This window comes from Oryza glaberrima, chromosome 8 (genome assembly GCF_000147395.1).
Source record: "Oryza glaberrima chromosome 8, OglaRS2, whole genome shotgun sequence".
Classification (NCBI taxonomy): domain Eukaryota; kingdom Viridiplantae; phylum Streptophyta; class Magnoliopsida; order Poales; family Poaceae; genus Oryza; species Oryza glaberrima.
The window spans coordinates 4,140,967-4,161,316 of NC_068333.1; the positions used below are offsets into that span (position 1 = coordinate 4,140,967).

General features: G+C 44.3%; 3 protein-coding genes across 3 annotated transcripts; 2 read left to right on the forward strand and 1 right to left on the reverse strand.

The window, feature by feature from the left end:
* The first annotated feature begins 553 nt into the window (after positions 1-553).
* Positions 554-4,589, forward strand: LOC127782391 (glucose-6-phosphate/phosphate translocator 2, chloroplastic-like). Its single transcript, XM_052309568.1, has 6 exons — positions 554-841; positions 1,631-2,124; positions 2,216-2,441; positions 2,974-3,196; positions 3,594-3,807; positions 4,255-4,589. The coding sequence occupies exons 2-6, from the start codon at positions 1,636-1,638 to the stop codon at positions 4,264-4,266; spliced, it is 1,164 nt and encodes a 387-aa protein (XP_052165528.1). The 5' UTR covers positions 554-841; positions 1,631-1,635; the 3' UTR covers positions 4,267-4,589.
* A 1,673-nt stretch (positions 4,590-6,262) lies between these two features.
* LOC127781185 (fatty acid desaturase 4, chloroplastic-like) lies at positions 6,263-8,074 on the forward strand. The gene has a single exon (XM_052308103.1). It carries the CDS (start codon positions 6,589-6,591, stop codon positions 7,462-7,464), a length of 876 nt encoding a protein of 291 aa, XP_052164063.1. The 5' UTR covers positions 6,263-6,588; the 3' UTR covers positions 7,465-8,074.
* Positions 8,075-8,362: 288 nt separating this feature from the next.
* Positions 8,363-11,277, reverse strand: LOC127781184 (CRS2-associated factor 2, mitochondrial). The gene is made up of 5 exons (XM_052308102.1): positions 10,770-11,277; positions 10,143-10,270; positions 9,825-10,050; positions 9,568-9,695; positions 8,363-8,989 (listed from the first exon to the last, which is right to left on the reverse strand). The coding sequence occupies exons 1-5, from the start codon at positions 11,275-11,277 to the stop codon at positions 8,876-8,878; spliced, it is 1,104 nt and encodes a 367-aa protein (XP_052164062.1). The 3' UTR covers positions 8,363-8,875.
* Positions 11,278-20,350: the final 9,073 nt, after the last annotated feature.

Below are 20,350 nucleotides of genomic sequence, written 5' to 3' on the forward strand. Positions count from 1 at the left end.
ATAAAAAATATCGCTCTTTTTGAAAAATATGATGTTATAACTATAACTAATCACCTTTTTTAAAAGCAACACTTATATAGAATTTTTTTAAAAAAGCACGACAAGATGCACATGAAAGAAAAAAAAAGAGCAAATAGAAAGTAGGAAAATGCAGTATAGAACGCAACGTAAGTTATGCTCGCCTCCAAATCGCTTTTATAACCTTTTTCTTGTTTACCTTGCCGGTGCTAATTTCTTTTGCTTTACATTTTCAACAAACTTTGCCTTCTACATTATCTCATCATCTAGACAACAGGGAAACAAAAATCAAACTTTATTTTTTTTTTGGTTTTTGCTACACACAACAATTTCCTCCCAAACCAAAAACCCGGAAAAATCAGAAATCCATGTGCTCGATGACACAAATACTAGGGATGGTCTCCTTAAAAAGAACAACATTTGCAATAAAACCCTCACACTTGTCCAACCTTACCAACAAGCCACCAAGAAAAGATACGCAAAAAACAAAAAAAACGCATTTTTTTTCACCTACCAGCCCAGCCGCCACCTTCTCCTCTCCCCCTTTATACTCGCCGGAGCGGAGACACCCCTCTCCTCCTTCCCTTGTGATCTCCGAATTCCCATATCAGATTCCGAGGGCTTGGGGCTCTCCTACGATCCCCCGCCTCCTCCTCCTCCTCCATACGGTATATCTCTCGGCGGCATCTCGAAATCCTCATCCGTTTCTGTTGTTGTTTCCGCGGCGAGTTTGAGGGGTGTGTGTTCTTGGAGAGGAAGAACCGTTCGCCGGTTTGATTCAGGGTACAGGAACTTGCTACAGAGTGATTGGTGGGTGGATAAGGTGAGATCTTTTCTTCCCTTGATCCTACAAAGTTGAGGTTGTTTTTTTTTTTTAAGTTTATTTTTAAATTTCTCTTTTCAATCTGCGGCGATGCCGCCGCCGCCGCCACGTTTGTTCCTCCCCTCGCCGCGAGGGCGCGAGGCTTGAGACTGGCGTGTTCATTCATGCATCCATTTTGTTTTTGTGTTGTTGTTGTTGGGTATTTTGATCCAAGAAAGAAGTCTTCATTCAATCTGGGTGGGGGTGGTGGTAAAGAAGGGTGATTTGCATGCGAAATCTGCCGGGCTAGATCACGGGAGTTGGAGAAGCTTGGTATCTTTACGTGTAGATCACTCGGCGAAAACGATGTGATAATTTGTCCCCATCTATGATTTTGTAGGCTTGTAGTTTCTGTGATTTGGGGATTTATTTGGTGACGGTTCTGCCGTGCAGGTATTGTGTACTACTAGTACTTTCCGCTGAGTAATTTGGGAGGAAAACTAAAAAAGATGGTTGTTGGGTCATACATACATGGTCGATTCATTCATTCGTTTGATCAGTTCAAGAGAAATATTTTTGGGAGCCATCTCAAAAGAATGATGTGTGTAAAATTTACTTAACCAGCTCATTGAGGAAAGTTGTTCCATGTCACTTTCTTTTCTGGTGCTGATAGATCAATTGCTCTACTGAGGTCCTCAAAGAAAGTTTTTGTTGAAAGGAAATGGCCTGTTTTGTTTTATTTGATGACAGATGATGCTTTAAATTGTTTCCTACCTGTTGTCATGTACAATTTTGTTCTTTGATTTGCAGAAGCCATGCTACCTGCTGTGAAGCTCTCTCCTGGCCCTGTGGCCTTCGCTGGCACCAATCTACGGTCCAGATCAGCTTCGGTTTCATCTGTCTCAAGTCTCAAACCATCCAAATTTGTGGTCTCTTCACTCAGACCACTCTACCTTGCACCACTAGATGGCCCAAGAGCTGCTGGGCAAAAGGCTCAGAGGCAGCCACTTGAGTTCAGGTGTGCTGCTTCCGCAGCCGATGACAAGGAGTCTAAGACCGAGGTGGTGCCCGTCCGCTCGGAAGCTGCCCAGAAGCTGAAGATCTCCATCTATTTCGCGACATGGTGGGCGCTTAATGTGATCTTTAACATCTACAACAAGAAGGTTCTCAATGCTTTCCCATACCCCTGGCTCACTTCTACGCTCTCCCTTGCCTGCGGCTCTGCGATGATGCTTGTCTCATGGGCCACTCGCCTTGTTGAGGCCCCCAAGACTGACCTAGATTTCTGGAAAGTTCTTTTCCCGGTGAGTGGAATCTTTTTCTTGGCAATTATTTGTATATTTGCTGTGCCTGCTTGGGCAAGCATGATTGATTTTGGCTATTTTCCTTTTGAAGGTTGCTGTGGCTCATACAATTGGGCATGTTGCTGCGACAGTGAGTATGTCAAAAGTAGCAGTGTCATTCACACACATTATCAAAAGTGCAGAGCCTGCATTCAGTGTTTTGGTATCAAGGTTCCTTCTTGGGGAGACGTTTCCGGTTCCTGTATATCTTTCTCTTCTTCCAATCATTGGTGGATGTGCTCTTGCTGCTGTCACAGAGCTGAACTTTAACATGGTTGGTAAGTATATATTTCGAAATCGATGCATATTCTGCTATGAGCTTATGAACCATTATAGCCGCAATGCTACTTTGTATAAACGATGAGTAGCTGTGAGCCAACTGAAGTGGTTGCTTTAGTAATCAATACTTTAATACTATGTTTTAACACAAAATGGCTTATTAGATGATTATTTTGCCCCATCTGGATGTCTGTTTTTCAGGAATTGCAATGTTCTTGAGATTAGAATTTACAGGAAATAATAAACAGTAACAGATCATAGATACAACCTATTAACCTTATCTAATTTAATTGTTATGAAAACAGGTGCAATTATATTCTCCTTTATACCAGAAGATACATGCTTAAGTCTTTTTTTCTCATTTCTTCCTGAAGTTCCATGCGTAGATTTATGTTTAAGAACAAAACGAAATAGGAGTCATAGGCTCTGTAATTGTTTCCAGTGGTCTGGTCTTGCTCAGGTTAGCTCAGGCAGGTCTTCTCCTGTTCTCTTTCTCTTGATGTTAACAGTTGTTGTTTCTCCTCATACCAGGATTCATGGGTGCCATGATATCAAACCTTGCATTTGTTTTCCGCAACATCTTCTCAAAGAGGGGCATGAAGGGGAAGTCTGTCAGTGGCATGAATTACTATGCCTGCCTGTCGATAATGTCCCTTGTCATACTCACACCATTTGCTATCGCTATGGAGGGCCCTCAAATGTGGGCTGCTGGTTGGCAAAAGGCTCTTGTGGAAGTTGGTCCCAATGTTGTCTGGTAAGCAATAAAATAAACCAAGCATCCTTTAATTTTTCTTCAGCAATTGCTATTTTGTAGCCTGTAGTTTTGTACTTGTGTTACATAGGACAACTCAGAATGAACATTATTTTCACCTTAGGAGATATCATTCATATGCTTACATATTTAACACACTTTTAAGAGACCATTGGTTTCACTCTTGTGCTGGACTTAGTTTGGGATTTTGGCCAGTCTTTGCTGGCATGTATTGATATATTGTGTTTTATGTACTGGACATATTTTGGAATTTACCCAGTCTTTGCTGGCATGGATTGATATATTGTATTTGATGATTTACAACATACTACAGCGTATGCAGCAACACTTGAGTATTTTATTGATATTACTTAAATTTTGGGGATGTTGAATATTGTAGGTGGGTTGCTGCACAGAGCGTTTTCTACCACTTATACAACCAGGTGTCTTACATGTCTCTGGATGAGATTTCTCCATTGACATTTAGCATTGGCAATACGATGAAGCGTATATCTGTGATTGTTTCGTCAATCATTATCTTCCACACACCTGTCCGCCCTGTCAATGCACTAGGAGCTGCCATTGCCATCCTTGGCACATTCCTGTATTCTCAGGTAAATTCTTGCTTTGATATTTTACTTTAGCCGTGCTTGCCCTGTGTATACTTCAAACAAACTTTCTTTTCCCTGCACGAGAAGGATGACATTTTGTATACAGTATTGTCCACGTGTGGTTTGACATTGATGTGGAAAAACAGGCAGCTACTTTGTGAATATGCTTGATTTTAAATCCTTTCCGCTCAATTATAAGCAGGATGGATTGGTAAATGATATGTTACTATCAACTGTAATTAGACTGCAGAGTATTTTAGTTCATTCTTTTGCTATAGGAGGTAATATCACTTGAAAGAGGAAATCTGAAAACATGAGGGAGTAAATACGACTGCATAAGCTTCTGCTGCACCTGACTTATTCCTCCAATGCCATATTTATCCTAAACATTTTTTTTGGTTGTAGCTGACGTTTTCTTTTCTTTACTTACTTTTTTAATTTCTGTTTCAGGCAAAGCAGTGAGTTCAAAAAGATGGTAATGTTCAGGGCCATGGATGAAGAAGGGATCCAGATGAAGAATGTCTCTGCCAAACCAGTAGCAAGCACTGAGGCCAATTTTGCTTGTGCAACTTATCTTGTAGATATAGGGGGGTTAGGTTTTGATATGAGGTCATAATAATAATGGTCTATGTTGCTCGTTTCTTGTTCCTTGTTAGTGCAAACTGAACTCCAGAGGCTATGAACTGTGGTCGAGTGTAATCTTGAAATAAAAACTTGAATGGGAATTTGTCGATGTTTCATTCTGGGTGTGGGAAGGTAACTACCATCCAAGTCCCAGGTTTCAATGGTTGTTACTACCTTTCTTACTGGCAAATGAACGGAGGTCACAAATATGTTGCAATTTTTCTTGAGCAACAAAGATATTGCAAGTTTTCTTGATCCCTTGATATTATACAGATCAAAATTTCTGAATGCTTTCAACCACATAATTCTATTGGGATATAACACTTAGCGGCCCCATCGTTAATAATTTGTGAAAAAAAACTTTTACATTTGTATTCTTAACAATTTAAAAGTAAAGGCTGGAAAATAAACTTCGATGATAAAACCCTAAAACCAACTCCACATCGCCAAAATCAGTTAAAAATTCAAATTTATGGTTTATAAGTATAAACATAAACGGAAAGAGACGAGGTTGTCGATTTCTTCATGGCTTAATTTGCTAAGTATTGAATGATTCTGCTAAAGAAGTTCAGTTGAAGGACATGATGACATGTCTTACATTATAGCCAAAAAAAAAAAAGCCTTGAAGGATATGTTTGAGGACAATATAAGAACATATATGCTTGTTTTTATCTGGAATATATTATTAGTATTTAGGTAGCACTGTTAAATAATTTTCTTTAGAATTCATAAGCTCTAAAATGAGGTGCACGCATGAGTCCAAAGCCCGTGGGCCTCTGTGGCTGGGAATGAACATGCAGCTGGAGGATCTAGTTGATGCCTCCGTTCCATTACGTGGCTACAGTAAAACCAACAAATCGTGTGCGTTCCGGAGACCACATGGTTGCTGTGTGGACTTGTTTTTTTGGCACCACGTGGCACAGTCCAATGCCAACATTTTGCTTCTTCTTCTGCACTTCATCGGTGTTTGGCTAATAGGAAAGAGAAATGATTTTTCATCCACGAAAAAATATCTTTAAATTCTAACCATTAATTCTCCCTCTTCTATTTAATCTTAACCTTTCATTTATTTATCAAGCCCAATCCCACCTCCATTTTCCATTATTCAAACACACCCTAAAGGCTCATTTGAAACAAAGAAAAATTAGAGAAATTTTGGATGGTTGAAATCCATTGGGAAGCTCTCTTACATGGTGGGTGGAAAAAAAGATTGGTCGGCTTTTTATCAAGCTTTCTTCAAAATTGCTTTTCTATAATTTCTTATATTTTTCCCTACTGATTCTCTGACTTGGCCGGCTCATTTGAAACAACTTTTATACATGTATTCTTAGCGATTTAAAAGCAAAGGCTGAAAAATAAACTTCGATGAAAAACCCCAAAATCAGTTTCAAATTTAAGGTTAAAAATTTAAATTTTAGCTGATAAAGTATAAACATAAGTATAAGCAAAAATACGAGGTTGTCAGCTAGCTAAACGAGTTTTTTTTCCTGGACATTCACTTAGGACAAGGTTCTAAAAACCATTTAAGACTGAAATATTTTTTTTTGACGCAAAAGACTGAAATATTTCAATGGGTACCTAACATGGTTGCCTTAGGTACACAGCTGGTATTTGAAAACGTGGTTTAAGGGTGTGTTCGGATCAACGGGTGGGGAGCTTCTATTTCCCCTGCGAAAAACGAGGTAGCTCATTAACGCATGATTAATAAAACAGTAGCTAAAAGATCAATATATAAGTTTCTAAAGCAACCTTTCTTGTTATTACAAGTTCAGTAATTATGTGCATATAAAATGAGAGTAGCAGGTGAGAAAAGTGCAGTTTTGAACACAGACCTGCTCCCAAATTGATGGAGAAGGAGAAGGTTTAACACACGCATCTTGATTCAACACAAATCACACATCCTGGTCTATCAGTATGCCCCACAACCATATGCTCCATCCATGTCCATCATGCTTATAAGATCATCTTCTCATGCCTTCCCTCTCCCCCCCCACGTACTCCCTCATCACACCACAAACAACACATTTGCACTCTTTCTAGAGAGAGAGAGAGAGAGAGAAACCCATTCTATTCTATTCTACAGAGAGAGAGTGTGTGTGTGTGTTGGTGTAGACATTGCCAAGAACTCGGGAAGCAAAGCGTAGAGCGATCGAGCTCGCCATGTACGCCATGACGCCGCGCTGCCATCTCCCGCCGCCGTGCCGCGCGGCCTCCACGACGCCGGCGACGTCGACGGCGCTGAGCACGCCGCCGCCGTCACGCGCCGGCCCGGACGAGCTGCGCTCCACGTGGGCGCACCGCGCGTGGACGCTTGCCGGCTCGGCCGCCGTGCTCTCCTCCCTCTCCACCTCCGCCACCCTCGCCACCGCCGACGCCGACGCCAACGGCGCGGCGGCCGCCTTCGCCGCGCCGCTCGCCGCCGCGCTGGCCGCCTACTCCCTCGCCGACCTCGCCACGGGCGTCTACCACTGGCTCGTCGACAACTACGGCGACGCCGACACCCCGGTGCTCGGCCCCCAGATCGCCGCGTTCCAGGGCCACCACCGCCACCCCTCCACCATCACGCGGCGGGAGCCGTGCAACAACCTGCACGCCCTGGCGCGCGCCGTCGCGCTCGCCCTCCCGCCCGCCGGCGCCGCCCTCGCCGCCGCGGGCGCGCCCGCGTCCGCGCACGCCTTCGCCGCCGTGTTCGCGGCGTGCGTGGTGCTCAGCCAGCAGTTCCACGCGTGGGCGCACGGCAACCCGCGACGGCTGCCCCCCGGCGTCGGGGCGATGCAGCGCGCCGGCGTGCTCGTGTCGCGCGCCCAGCACGGCGCGCACCACCGCGCGCCGTACGACAACAACTACTGCATCGTTAGCGGCATGTGGAACGCGACGCTGGACAGGCACCGCGTGTTCGAGGCGATGGAGATGGTCGTCTTCCTCCGCACCGGCGTCCGCCCGCGCTCGTGGGACGAGCCGGACGCCGCCTGGACGGAGGACTACGACGAAACCGCCGCCGTCGCCGGCGGTGACACTTCGTTGGATACACAGTGAGCATTGATTCTGACTGATGGTATGTACATACAGAAACTATACTAAGATGATACAGATTACAGAAGAATAGTAATGTTCTACTCCTACTAAGCGACACTATCAAGAACTGATCTTAGTAGAGGGACAGAGGCATTGTTCAAACTTGAAAATTTCAGTCAGAGGAGGAAAAAGGTCTAAATTTTTATTTTTTTTAGGTTATTTCAAATGAGCATTATTCTTGAGGAATCTGTTACCATCTACAAACCTTATGGTGTAAAGACAAAAACAAAGAGAAATATTTTGTGATAATGGAAATTCGATTTTTGATTTTTTTCCTTTTGTCTTAATTTCACTGCTTATAATTTTCTTGTGGTGTATATGTTATTCTGGTGGCATGTTTGAGGAAGGATATTCCTTTTCTCTTGTCATCTTGGCAGAAAGTTCAGAGCCAGCCACACTCAGATCAGATAAGTGGTCTGAAACAAACCACACCTTTTGTCATTCTCTCCTGAAACACTACCAATAGATTACAGTCGTTTTGAGGTTGCGATTGATAAGCCAACAAGCAAACAATGAGAACAGAACCGAATCTCCCTGCAAAGTACTCCCTCCGGTCAAAAATATTTAACGCTTACAACAAGATTTGATCAAGCTTTTGAAATTCAATCATCAATTTTTTTTCTCAAATGATTAGCTTTAAAACAAAATAGATGATACAAGTAGATTTGCCTTGAGAGTTGAGAAATACTATCGTAACATAAAAAACTTATTAGGTTTTATAAACTTATAGTAATATAAAATTGATGGCAAGAATTTTAGAATTTGATCACATCTTATTCTCAACGTTAAATTTTTTTGACCGGAGGGAGCACCTTTTGACTTTGGTGCACATCAAGGAATCAACAGGATAGCAGCCACAAAGCCCACAACCTCATTTGAGGCTCTGAATGATCGCCTTCTAATTCAAAAGGCCTGTCTGTACCACTAGTGTTACAACATGATGTACCTCTCAACTTTTGATACTATCCTAATCTAGATGGTTGATATCTGCCCGGATAGCAGAAGCAGCAGGAACATGTGCCATTTGAACAAAGAAACAGATGATGGAAGATATCAATCCCTTGGCTGGAAGCACAGTACTCATTCCAAGGTGAAAAAATGATTCAATGTGCGTCTGTACTGTTCAATGCTCAGCACTCAAATAGAGCAGGGTCTTCATCTCATGCAACACTGGCAACTCTTTCAGACAACTCCAGATTCCAGATAGCTGCAGGAAATGTAATAATCAACCGGCGCGGTTTCTAATGTTTCTGGTAACCCCGTAATAGGTTTTCAACAATTTGTTCTGATCACATGACATCCCATGGAACTGATGGAAGTAATCCAAGCAGCAGGGTTCTTCTAGCAACTCATGTATTTAAGCCACTTGATATCATGATGGTTCAGGACTGAATTGAAGTGAAACAGAGTTCTCCTGTTTCACCTTTCCTCTCCAGAGAATAATCTGTTCGTCTTTAAATAATAGGGGAACACATGGAACCAAATCCTGTGAAATGGATAGAGAAGGCCAAAACCGTCATTCATGCTGGGGCGATTTGCAAGAGAGAAGATAATACGTGCTTTCTATCATCCAAATACTAAATTCTCCAGTGTATTTATCAATGCATTAGAAAAGGAGTAAGATCTTTCCACTCTGTGTTATATGGTTCTCAACTACATGGGTGAGAATGAACAAACAAATTGTAGAAACGGTAATGCAATTGGCATCTATGTTGAAATGAACACTACAGTTACTTAGCTATAAAATTTATCTAAGGTTATAAAAAGATATGGTGCCGCTCTTTTTCTTCACCAACCTCACCTGAATAGCATACATATGCAAACAGCTAATACAGTCAATTCATCTAAGCAACATTTCAAGAAAAAAAAAATCATCTGAGCATCTCTTTCTTAACTCTTTGCACAATTGTACTTGTAAATTCGAGAATATAACAGAAATTTTATTAGGTGCAATAAGAGTTTAAAAAATGGGGGAAAATATGCATATAGTATAATAAGGAGCAGAAAGTAAAAAATTACTATACACATATGCAGCAGCAAAAGCCTGGGATCATATCAACATACCCTTAGCTTCACACCGATTTTCTTGCAATCACTGCTACCAACATGAGAGCAATCTAACCTCACAACTTCCACAGTCTTGAAGGCCTCTCTCACTCTATCAACAACATTGACATAAACACCATTCCTGGCTGTACAACATAGAAGCTCACATCATCAGTTACAAAAAAGGAACTCGATAACACAACAGTGGGATGGATGGGTAAATCGTGGTTATACAATTGTATGGCGAATGTTTTGCTGGAAAGGTTCCAACTTACTTAATTTCATAAGAGGTGAAGAATTTAATCCCGTATTCCTCAATTCTTTAGTTTTCTCGAAAGTCAAACCATCAGCAACATTTTGCACAAGCCTAGGGTAAATAGGAGCAAGTGGCTTCCACAACATTAGTGGTATTTGAGGCCGCTGTTTCGGATCATAATTCCGACCACGGTATAGGATAAGGATGTTTATGTTACGGTAGATTACTTTCCCACCTGTTTTATCCTGCACAATAGTGCACTGACATGAGACCAAACAAAATAGGAAGTAAAAATGTAGTTTCCAGTATTTCCCCAAGTAAGTAGTACTGCTGTGACCTCAAGATGGAAGCATATATTGTCCATGTCAAGAGTTGGCACTCCGAGGCATTTGATCCTAACAGCTTCTGCACGTTTCCAGTGATTGTGGATGTCATCAATCATATTGTGTGTCACTCCGCCTTTGCCTGAGAACATGAAACACCATTGCATAACTGGGAAATGTTTCCAAAGCACAACTTAATGCTCTTGAGCAACAGGATAAATGAAATATTGAAATGTCACAATGGAACCTGTACGCTCTGCATGATGCCATAGACCCATAGTGTCACTCCATCGATGCTAAGTGTTGATTTAGATTCTACAATTTGGAGTTCACTCTAATACTTTCATGCTGACATGATATCCCAATTAATGGTGGAATTCAGTAGCGGCACTCAGGAGGTTCATAAAGCATCAAACTTTAGTGAATTAAAAAACAAAATTTGGGCACTTTATACTGCATAACCAACTCGCTAGAACCAACACACTCTTCTCGTGTGAACTTCTCAATTCGTCATGAACATACTACTTGCTTGTGCTCAATCAATCAATCAATCAAGCAATCAAGAAAATCCGAATAAATTTTGTAAACAATACTTTTACGAGCTAAAAGCATCAGAAAGGAATGCAATTTCTGGAACTCACCCAAATTGATCTGCCGGGAGCAGTCGCTGTGCCGGTACCTCTCCACGAGCTGCGCCACCTCCTCCTCCGCCAGCGGCTCGCCAAGAACCTCCTCCCTGCTCGTCGCCGCCGCACCCGCACCATCCCCGCGCGCCGCCGCCGCGGCGACGCCGTCCCATGGCCGGTCGAGCCGGCCGGGCCCGAACGGCGAGAACCGGGTGGGCTCCCGGAACCCGATGGGCCTCCACGCCGGGTCCGTCTCCGAGTAGGAGTACTGGAAGTCGAACGGCAGGTCGGAGCTCGCCGGCTCCGGCGGCCTGATCCTGCCGCCCTGGTCCTCCTCCTCCTTCTTCTTCTTCTTCGAGGGAGCTCGAGGCGGGCGCTCCGCGAGCCGCGTGAACGGCGGGTCGTCGTCGGGATCGGAGAAGGGCGGGGCTCGGTGGTGGTTGAGGCGGCGGGCGATGGCCTCACCGGCGGCGGTGGCGCGCCGCCATGGGAGGAGGAGGAGGAGGTCGCGAGGGAGAAGCATGGAGAGCGAGAGGGAAGAGGAGTGGTTTGGTGGGCTTTTGACGAGGAAAGCCATGCACCGATGTACGTGGGCCTAATGGGCCTATGGTTGAAACAGAAAGGAATAAGTTCATCCTAGGTCCCTTAACTTGTCAACGAATCCGATTTTCGTCCTTCAACCGAAAAACCAGATACAACGGGTCCCTCAACTATCAAAACCGGTGCAGATTAGGTCCCTCGGCGGTTTTGAGGGTGTTTTTAGCTGACGTGGCGCCTAAGTGGCTGATTTAACTCGGTCTTCATCTGACGTAGCATTGACGTGTCGCCTACATGGACCCACGTGTTAGTTTCACACACAAATTAATTAAAAATGGTGGGGTCCACGTGGGCCCCACATGTCATCCTCACCCCTCCTCTTCTTCCTCCTCTCTCCCCCATATCCCCTCTCTTCATCCCACTCTCCTCTCCTCCCTCTCCAGGTGACGGAGAGGCAGCGGCACGCGCGGCGGCTCCCATTCGTCGCTGTTCGAATTGCGCAGCGGCGCTGGAGCAGGAGGAGGTGGCGGCCGTGATGCCAACTGCGACGCGCTCGTGCCGCCATCCTTCGTGCGCACCGACGGCTGCGGCCGTGGCGACCGCTCCCTGCCGGTCCACACGTTTGGCTTCGGCAAGGACCACGACGCGGTGGCGATGCACACCATCGCCGAGGTCACTGGCGGGACGTTCTCCTTCATCGAGAACGAGGCGGCCATCCAGGACGGGTTCGTGCAGTGCATCGGTGGCCTCCTCTCCGTCGCCGTGCAAGAGCTCCACTTCGACGCCGAGACATGGAGAGGACTGGACGGACCACGAGCGTGGCCGGCGACGAGGAGGCGGAGTCCGGTGTCGCCGAGCGCTCCGTGGAGGTGGACCGGGTGGAAGCCATCGATGACATCGCGCTGGAGCAGGGATTAGTTATCGTTTTTTCTGTTTCGGTAGTAGAAGAGATCGAGCAGGGATCAGATCGTGGGATGGCACGGTTAGTCGTTTATCCGGCAAGATCACGCATGTAACTGTTGAATTTATAAGCACATAATGATTTAATTTATTCCATAAATAAATCATGACATTGCAGACGTAAACTAGATTGAACGCATCATTAGATCTACACATGTAATCTAAACAGTAAAACATGAACAGATCAAATATGCGCAACATATCAAACACGTACCGAGGTGGCGGAAAGACCGGTTGCTCGGCAGGAACTACTCGCGGTTGCGGGCGTCGATGAAGGCGCGCAGCACGCGAGCGGAGAGGAAGGTGAGCCGTGCGGACGAACAGGGAGCAGTCGCGCGAAGCGCTTCTCAAAAACCTTATTGCCGCCTCCTCCTGGTGTATGACGTCGAAGGCAGAGGTTCCGGAGACCTGCTCTCCTGATCACAGGTGCACGCCGGTGAGCGGGATGGAGTAGTCTACGAGCGACGACGGAGCACAGAGGAGGAGGCAAACCCTAGATTGATTTTGTGTGTGTTGTGTGAAGGCGGCGGCTCGGTTTATATAGAGATAGGTCGCTTGATCAGGGCGCCCGCACGATCTCCACTCCGCGTAAACGAACCGGATAAGTCGCGCGTAACTTATCCGGACTCCACGCCGTTTTCACGCACCGGATTTTTCGGAATGTTTCCAAAAACAAAACAAATCCGAATTTTCCTGCAGCAAAACAAAACTGCAAAAGGAGGCTGCATCTGTGCAAGGGTAAGGAGCCAATTTTGCGGACCATTCGACGCGTACGTCGTGCACGCGCGCCTGCCCTGCCCTGCCAGGCCAGACGAGCGAGCGCGCGCATGTGTTCCCCCTCTTCTCTCCACCACACATGCTTTAAGTGGCTAGGAGGGCATCCTCCCTTTTAAGGAGGTCCCCCTCTCCTAGAATAAGCAAGGTGGTACTAAACTCCACATGCATGCCTTCCCATGAGGTGGGCTTTTGTGATTTTCCAAAGAATTAATCTTCGAATGGGCCTTAGCCCATCTATTAATTCCAACAATCCCCCACCAAATCTCAAAATCCCACTGAGATTTGCCTTTTCCAATGTACTGTTTATATACCAGCGGTTCGATGGAGACCGATTAAGGTTGAACATCCACCTAGAACTCCAAGCTACACTTACTCACAACTTGAACAATGGACAACGCCTTGAATTGCAAGTCTTGTGCAAGCAAGTTTCACTCAGAGTCTTATCTGGTACTAGACCGTCTGTAGACTACTCCTCGGGTGGAGCGTATAAGTCATACTCCTAGGTCTTTAGTAAGCTTCCTAGAAGATTCACTCAAAATCTCCATAGACTGCGACCAATAGTCAAGCTCATAAAGGTGAGTTCTTTCGAGAATGCTCTGCAGGACAGTATCTTCGCTAATTAAAGCCAACAGAACTCATTAAGGCATAGCCAACCTACCTTGCGGCTCACGAGAGTACATGCATCTTCACTTAGAGAGGGTATATATTGGTACTCTCCTCTAGTTTACTAATAGTTTATTCTTCCCAGGTTCTAATTCACGGGATCTCCAATCACATAGACTAGGTTACCACCATAGTATAACTCACATGGGTCTCAAACCCATCTCCTTCGATGCATTGTCTATCACATTTCGTGATAGTCCCTTCGTGAAGGGATCTGCCAGGTTTCTAGCTGTTTGGATGTAATCCAATGTTATAACTCCGGAGTTTCTCAATTTCCTAATAGACTTCAATCGTCTTTTCACATGTCTAGACGATTTCATATTGTCCTTAGAACTATTCACTTTGACAATTTCCGTTTGATTGTCATAGTTCATAAAGATAGCCGGCACCGGTTTTTCAACAATAGGGAGATCCATTAATAGATCACGCAGCCATTCTGCCTCAACAGTAGCAGTATCCAGTGCCGTCAACTCTGTTTTCATGGTTGACCTCGTCAAAATGGTATGTTTGCAAGACCTCCACGAAACAGCACCACCACCTAGTGTGAAGATATATCCACTAGTGGCTTTGATCTCATCCACATCAGAGATCCAGTTAGAATCACTATATCCTTCCAGTACCGCAGGATACCCAGAATAGTGAAGCCCCAATTCCATAGTACCTTTCAGATAGTGCATTACTCGCTCAAGCGCACGCCAGTGATCATCTCTCGGATTAGAGGTAAACCGGCTCAACTTGCTCACAGCAAAGGAGATATCATGCCTAGTTGCACTAGCCAGGTACATCAGCGAGCCAATGATTTTGGAGTATTCCAGTTGATTCCTAGCAATTCTCTTGTTCTTGCGAAGCAACAAGCTAGTATCATAAGGTGTTGGAGAAGGCTTACTATCAAAGTAGCCAAAGCGATTCAAGATCTTCTCCACATAATGGGATTGCAAGAGTGTAATCCCATTCTCACCTCTAATTAGCTTAATGTTTAGGATAACATCAGCTACTCCCAAATCCTTCATATCAAATTTTTGAGACAAGAATGATTTAACCTCATTTATCACCTCAAGGTTTGTCCCAAATATCAGTATGTCATCAACATACAAGCACAGAATAACTCCCTCACCCCCACCATGGCGATAGTATACACATTTATCTGCCTCATTGACTACGAAGCCTGCAGATGTCAATGTTCTATCAAATTTCTCGTGCCATTGCTTAGGAGCTTGTTTCAGACCATACAAAGACTTCAACAATTTGCACATCTTGCCTTCTTGACCTTCAACTATAAACCCATCAGGCTGATCCATATAGATCTCCTCATCCAGCTCTCCATTAAGAAAAGCTGTCTTAACGTCCATTTGATGAACGAGAAGACCATGTGAGGCTGCTAGGGAAAGTAACACACGAATTGTGGTCAATCTGGCAACAGGTGAGTAAGTGTCAAAGAAATCTTCGCCTTCTTTCTGAGTATAGCCCTTAGCAACAAGCCGAGCCTTGTATTTTTCAATGGTACCATCAGGCCTCAGCTTCTTTTTGAACACCCACTTGCACCCCACAGGTTTACACCCATAGGGTCGCTCTGTCATCTCCCAAGTTTCGTTAGTGATAATAGAATCCATTTCACTATGGACAGCCTTCTTCCAGTAGTCTACATCAGGAGATGCATATGCTTCTGAAATTGATTTAGGAGTGTCGTCCACGAGGTACACAGTGAAATCATCACCAAAAGACTTAGTCGTCCTTTGTCTTTTACTCCTTCGAGGAGCTTCACTGTCATCCTCCTCAGTGACATGTTCATGTGTATGTTCAGTTTGTTCTGGTGGTGTGATTGAATTGGGAATTATTTTAGAGGTTTGGCTAGAACTACTATGTGTATCCTTCATTGGGAAAAAGCTCTCAAAGAAGGTAGCATCATGAGACTCCATGATTGTACCAACATGCATGTCAGGTACCTCAGATTTAAATATTAAAAATCTATAGGCAATGCTGTGATGAGCATATCCCAGAAAGACACAGTCCACAGTCTTAGGTCCAAGTTTGCGCTTCTTCGTTATTGATACATTGACTTTCGTCAAGCACCCCCATGTGCGCAAGTAAGAAAGTGATGGTTTTTTTCCAATCCAAATCTCATATGGTGTTTTGTCCTTATTTCTGTTAGGAACTCTGTTTAACACATGATTCGAGGTCAACAATGCCTCCCCCCACCATGCCTTAGGTAGTCCCGCGGTGTCTAACATGACATTCACCAAGTCAGTCAGTGTGCGGTTCTTCCTTTCAGCAATCCCATTAGACTCGGGAGAATAGGGAGACGTCCTCTCATGTATGATGCCATGTTCCTCACAGAATAAGTCAAACTCGTTTGAGAAAAACTCTCCACCACGATCAGACCTAAGCCTTTTTATCTTTCTGTCAAGTTGATTTTCAACTTCTGCCTTATATATTTTAAAATAGTCTAGAGCCTCGTCTTTCGTTTTTAACAGGTACACATAGCAAAATCTAGTAGCATCATCAATCAACGTCATGAAATATCGTTTTCTACCCTTCGTCAACACCCCATTCATTTCACAAAGATCTGAATGTAGGAGTTCTAGTGGTGCCAAGTTTCTCTCCTCGGCAGCCTTGTGAGGCTTGCGAGGTTGCTTCGATTGCACACAGCTATGGCACTTAGAACCTGTGACAATGGAAAACTTAGGAATTAAACACATGCTGGAAAGCCGAGACATCAAGCCAAAATTAATATGACATAAACGTGAGTGCCAAACATTAGCCTCATCATCCACACTGCCACAAATATGGTTCACAGACTTATTGCAGAAATCAGAAAGGGAAAAGCGGAACAGGCCTCCGCACTCATAATCTTTACCAATAAAATATCCATGTTTAGACACGACTACTTTATTAGACTCAAAAACCAACTTAAATCCGTCTCTAGTTAGACGGGAGCCACTAACAAGATTCCTGTCGATGGAAGGGGCATGCTGCATGTTCTTCAGCTGCACGATCTTTCCTGAAGTAAATTTCAGATCTACCGTGCCAACACCATGAACAGAAGCATGTGACCCATTCCCCACTAGGACGGTGGAACCCCGTGCGACCTGATAAGAAGAAAACAATGAGATATCAGCACAAACATGTACATTGGCCCCAGTATAAACCCACCAATTAGTAGATTGATTAACTGAAAAAACAATAGGTAAATTACCATACCCTCTTCCATCTCCAGTGTTGCCAATGGTCACATTAGCAGACTTAGAGGTCTGCCCTGCAGGTGCCTTCATCCCCTTGCGTTGTGGGCACTTCTTCGCTAGATGGCCAGGTTGACTACACACAAAGCAAGTCCTCTCATCCTGATTAGGATTGTTGTTGTTGTTGTTCTTCTTGAAGTTGGTGGTCTGTGAGCTTTGTATTTCCCCTTGCTCTTGTTCTGGGCCTTGTGCACAACATTGGTAGTGGACTGGCCACCATCGCCCTTAGACGCGACATCTTTTTCCTGAGCTTTCTCCTCAACATCAAGAGACGCTATTAACCCCTCAATGGAGTATTCCTGTCTCTTGTGTTTGAGTGCAGTACCGAAACCTCTCCAAGATGGAGGTAGTTTCGCAATAATGCACCCGACCACAAATTTGTTGGGTAAGACACACTTAAGGAGTTCGAGTTCCTTAGCCATGGTTTGTATCTCATGAGCCTGTTTGACTACAGAACGGTTGTCAGCCATCTTGTAGTCATGAAATTGCTCCATGATATACAGTTCATTGCTAGCATCAGTAGCACCGAATTTAGTATTCAGTGCATCCCACAACTCTTTAGCGTCGGTCATATGCATATACACCTCGACCAGACGATCGCCAAGCACGCTAAGAATGCATCCCACAAAGAGAGTAGTGGCCTCATCGAATTCTTTCTGCTGATCAGCATTAAGAACACCCATAGGCTTGCCAGTACTCACCTAGAAGCATTTCATAGCTGTCAGCCACAGAGTGACCCTGATCTGCCATCTCTTGAAGTGCACACTGGTGAATTTATCCGGCCTCAGTGCATCGGCAAAACCAGCCATAGTAAAATCACAGTGCCTATAATAAGGTTTTTGGATTGTTGAAATTATAAGCACATAATGATTTAATTTATTCCATAAATAAATCATGACATTGCAGTTGTAAACTAGATTGAACACATCATTAGATCTACACATGTAAACTAAGCAGTAAAACATGAACATATCAAATATGCGCAACATGTCGAACACGTACCGAGGTGGCGGAAAGACCGGTTGCTCGGCAGGAACTACTCACGGTTGCGGGCGTCGACGAAGGCGCGCAGCATGCGAGCGGAGAGGAAGGCGAGCCGTCGCGGACGAATAGGGAGCAGTCGCGCGAAGCGCTTCCCAAAAACCTTATTGCCACCTCCTCCCGGTACATGACGTCGAAGGCAGAGGTTCCGGAGACCTGCTCTCCCGATCACAGGTGCACGCCGGCGAGCGGGATGGAGTAGTCTACGAGCGACGGCGCAGCACAGAGGAGGAGGCAAACCCTAGATTGATTTCATGTGTGTTGCGTGAAGGCGGCGGCTCGGTTTATATAGAGATAGGTCGCTTGATCAGTCGCGCGTAACTTATCCGGACTCCACGCCGTTTTCACGCACCGGATTTTTCGGAATGTTTCCAAAAACAAAACAAATCCGAATTTTCCTGCAGCAAAACAAAACTGCAAAAGGAGGCTGCATTTGCGCTAGGGTGACATTCGACGCGTACGTCTGTAAGTTCAAGTGCCTTAATTTGGTTTCGGTGATTAATAACAAATCTAATTATATGAGACTAACGTTTTTATGAGCCTTTCTTTGACTAGTCTCATTTGGATATGAAAGTAAAAATAATGAGAGGTATGTATTAAACTTCACATATTCTAACTTGGTCTCTCTTGTGGATCCAAAATATAGTGTGAGCTTCCTATTTGATCTTTATTGATTATGTGCATATGCGTTCCTTCATATCCATATGTATGCACATCTTGAGGGGGAGCTTATTCTATATTTTGTTTATTATAAGATTTCTATCTTGATTTGAAATCATTTTTCATCTCATCTCTCTATATTGTTTATATCGGGTTATTATCCATCACCAAAGAGAGAAAAGATTGAAAGATCTTGGATTAAACAATTTATGTAATTGTTACTTTGGTGATAGATGATAAACCGATGTTTATGGGATTAACCTCTCTTTTGCATAAGTTGTCTACTAGGTTATTTCCCGATAATGAGATGTGGAAGACATGCATTCTTTTGTGATGGACCTTAATCATGACAAGGATGAAATGCATGGAGATAAAATGATATGTACCACTTCTTATCTCCTACTTTTTGATAGGTTCATATATATGATTTCCATGTTATTGATATATAAGTGTGAGACTAATGTTTACTCGAATGTTATCTTATTTAGTCTCATTTACATTGAGAACATGGAGATCATGAAGGTATATGTTTTATGTTGGTCTACATCATTACTACATATGCCTTCTCTATATGTATAGGATAAACCCCCATTGGTCATTCTCTAATTATGCATACACTTGCATCTCTTGTATATTTATTTGTATGCATATATTTAGGGGGAGCAAATCCTATACATTTATTGTGCATGTTCTAGATCCATGTTGTTCACCTATTATTTATATCGGATCTTTGCACTTGAGCTTGCACACGAGTATATGACACTTGTGATGTTAATGAATACTCAACAAACATATCCATATCTTTCATATGCAACCGGTTGGTCATCAAGTGAAGGATGACAACCGATTTGTTGAGACTAATGTTCTCCTTTGAGGTGTGAAAAGGAATAGGTCCCACTACGATGAGGCTAATGAATGACACCATGGGTTAGTGGTCACCAAGCCAAGGACATCGTCATGTTGGCAAGAATGAAGTCAAGCTTGTGATGAGAATAAAGTCTTGACAAAGGATGGACAAGACCTCGGCATAAACATGGTTCAACCGGATGGTCACAAGTGTTGATCTCGGCTCAAGCTTGACCCCAAGATGGATGGCGCAAGGCAAAGGTATAATGTAGCTAAGAATGTTTTCTTAGTCTTTTCCTGGTCTTGGTGTTTGGTGTGGACCGGATTTGCTAGATAGGCGCCATACTATCAACAGGGGTCTATGAAGCGAGCTTGTGGATGATCTTGTGCCATATTAGTTCATATGCATGTAGGTGCATTTTGTGGGCTTATCTAACCAAGTGTGATGAGTTTTCTCAAGTCCTAAACCAAGAGAGAAGTGGGCATGTCCAATAGGAGTGAGTGACATCTTGTGGGTATGTCCGGTGGATATCCTTTGGAGTGTGAGCCCTTTATCCTTGACTTAAGTTGTGTTTCTTGGATGGATTTTTCATGGGTTGGATGGCCCTTTGAATAAGCTTTCCATAGAGTCCAAGAACGCCAAATTCCGAGACCCGAGTCAAGAGATATCACCGTTTTACTAACGGTCGGTTGAGCTGAAAAGTGACCTGCGGTCTGACCGTGGGCCTTAGGCCGGTCTGACCGGGTCTGTTAGCCGGTCTGACCGGCGTGGTAAGGCCGGTCTGACCGGCCCCACTAGTCTGTTGCACTGGTCTGGTTTTTGGTGGCGATACAGAGCCGCCAGAGCCGCAACCGGTCAGACCGAGCCGACGGCGG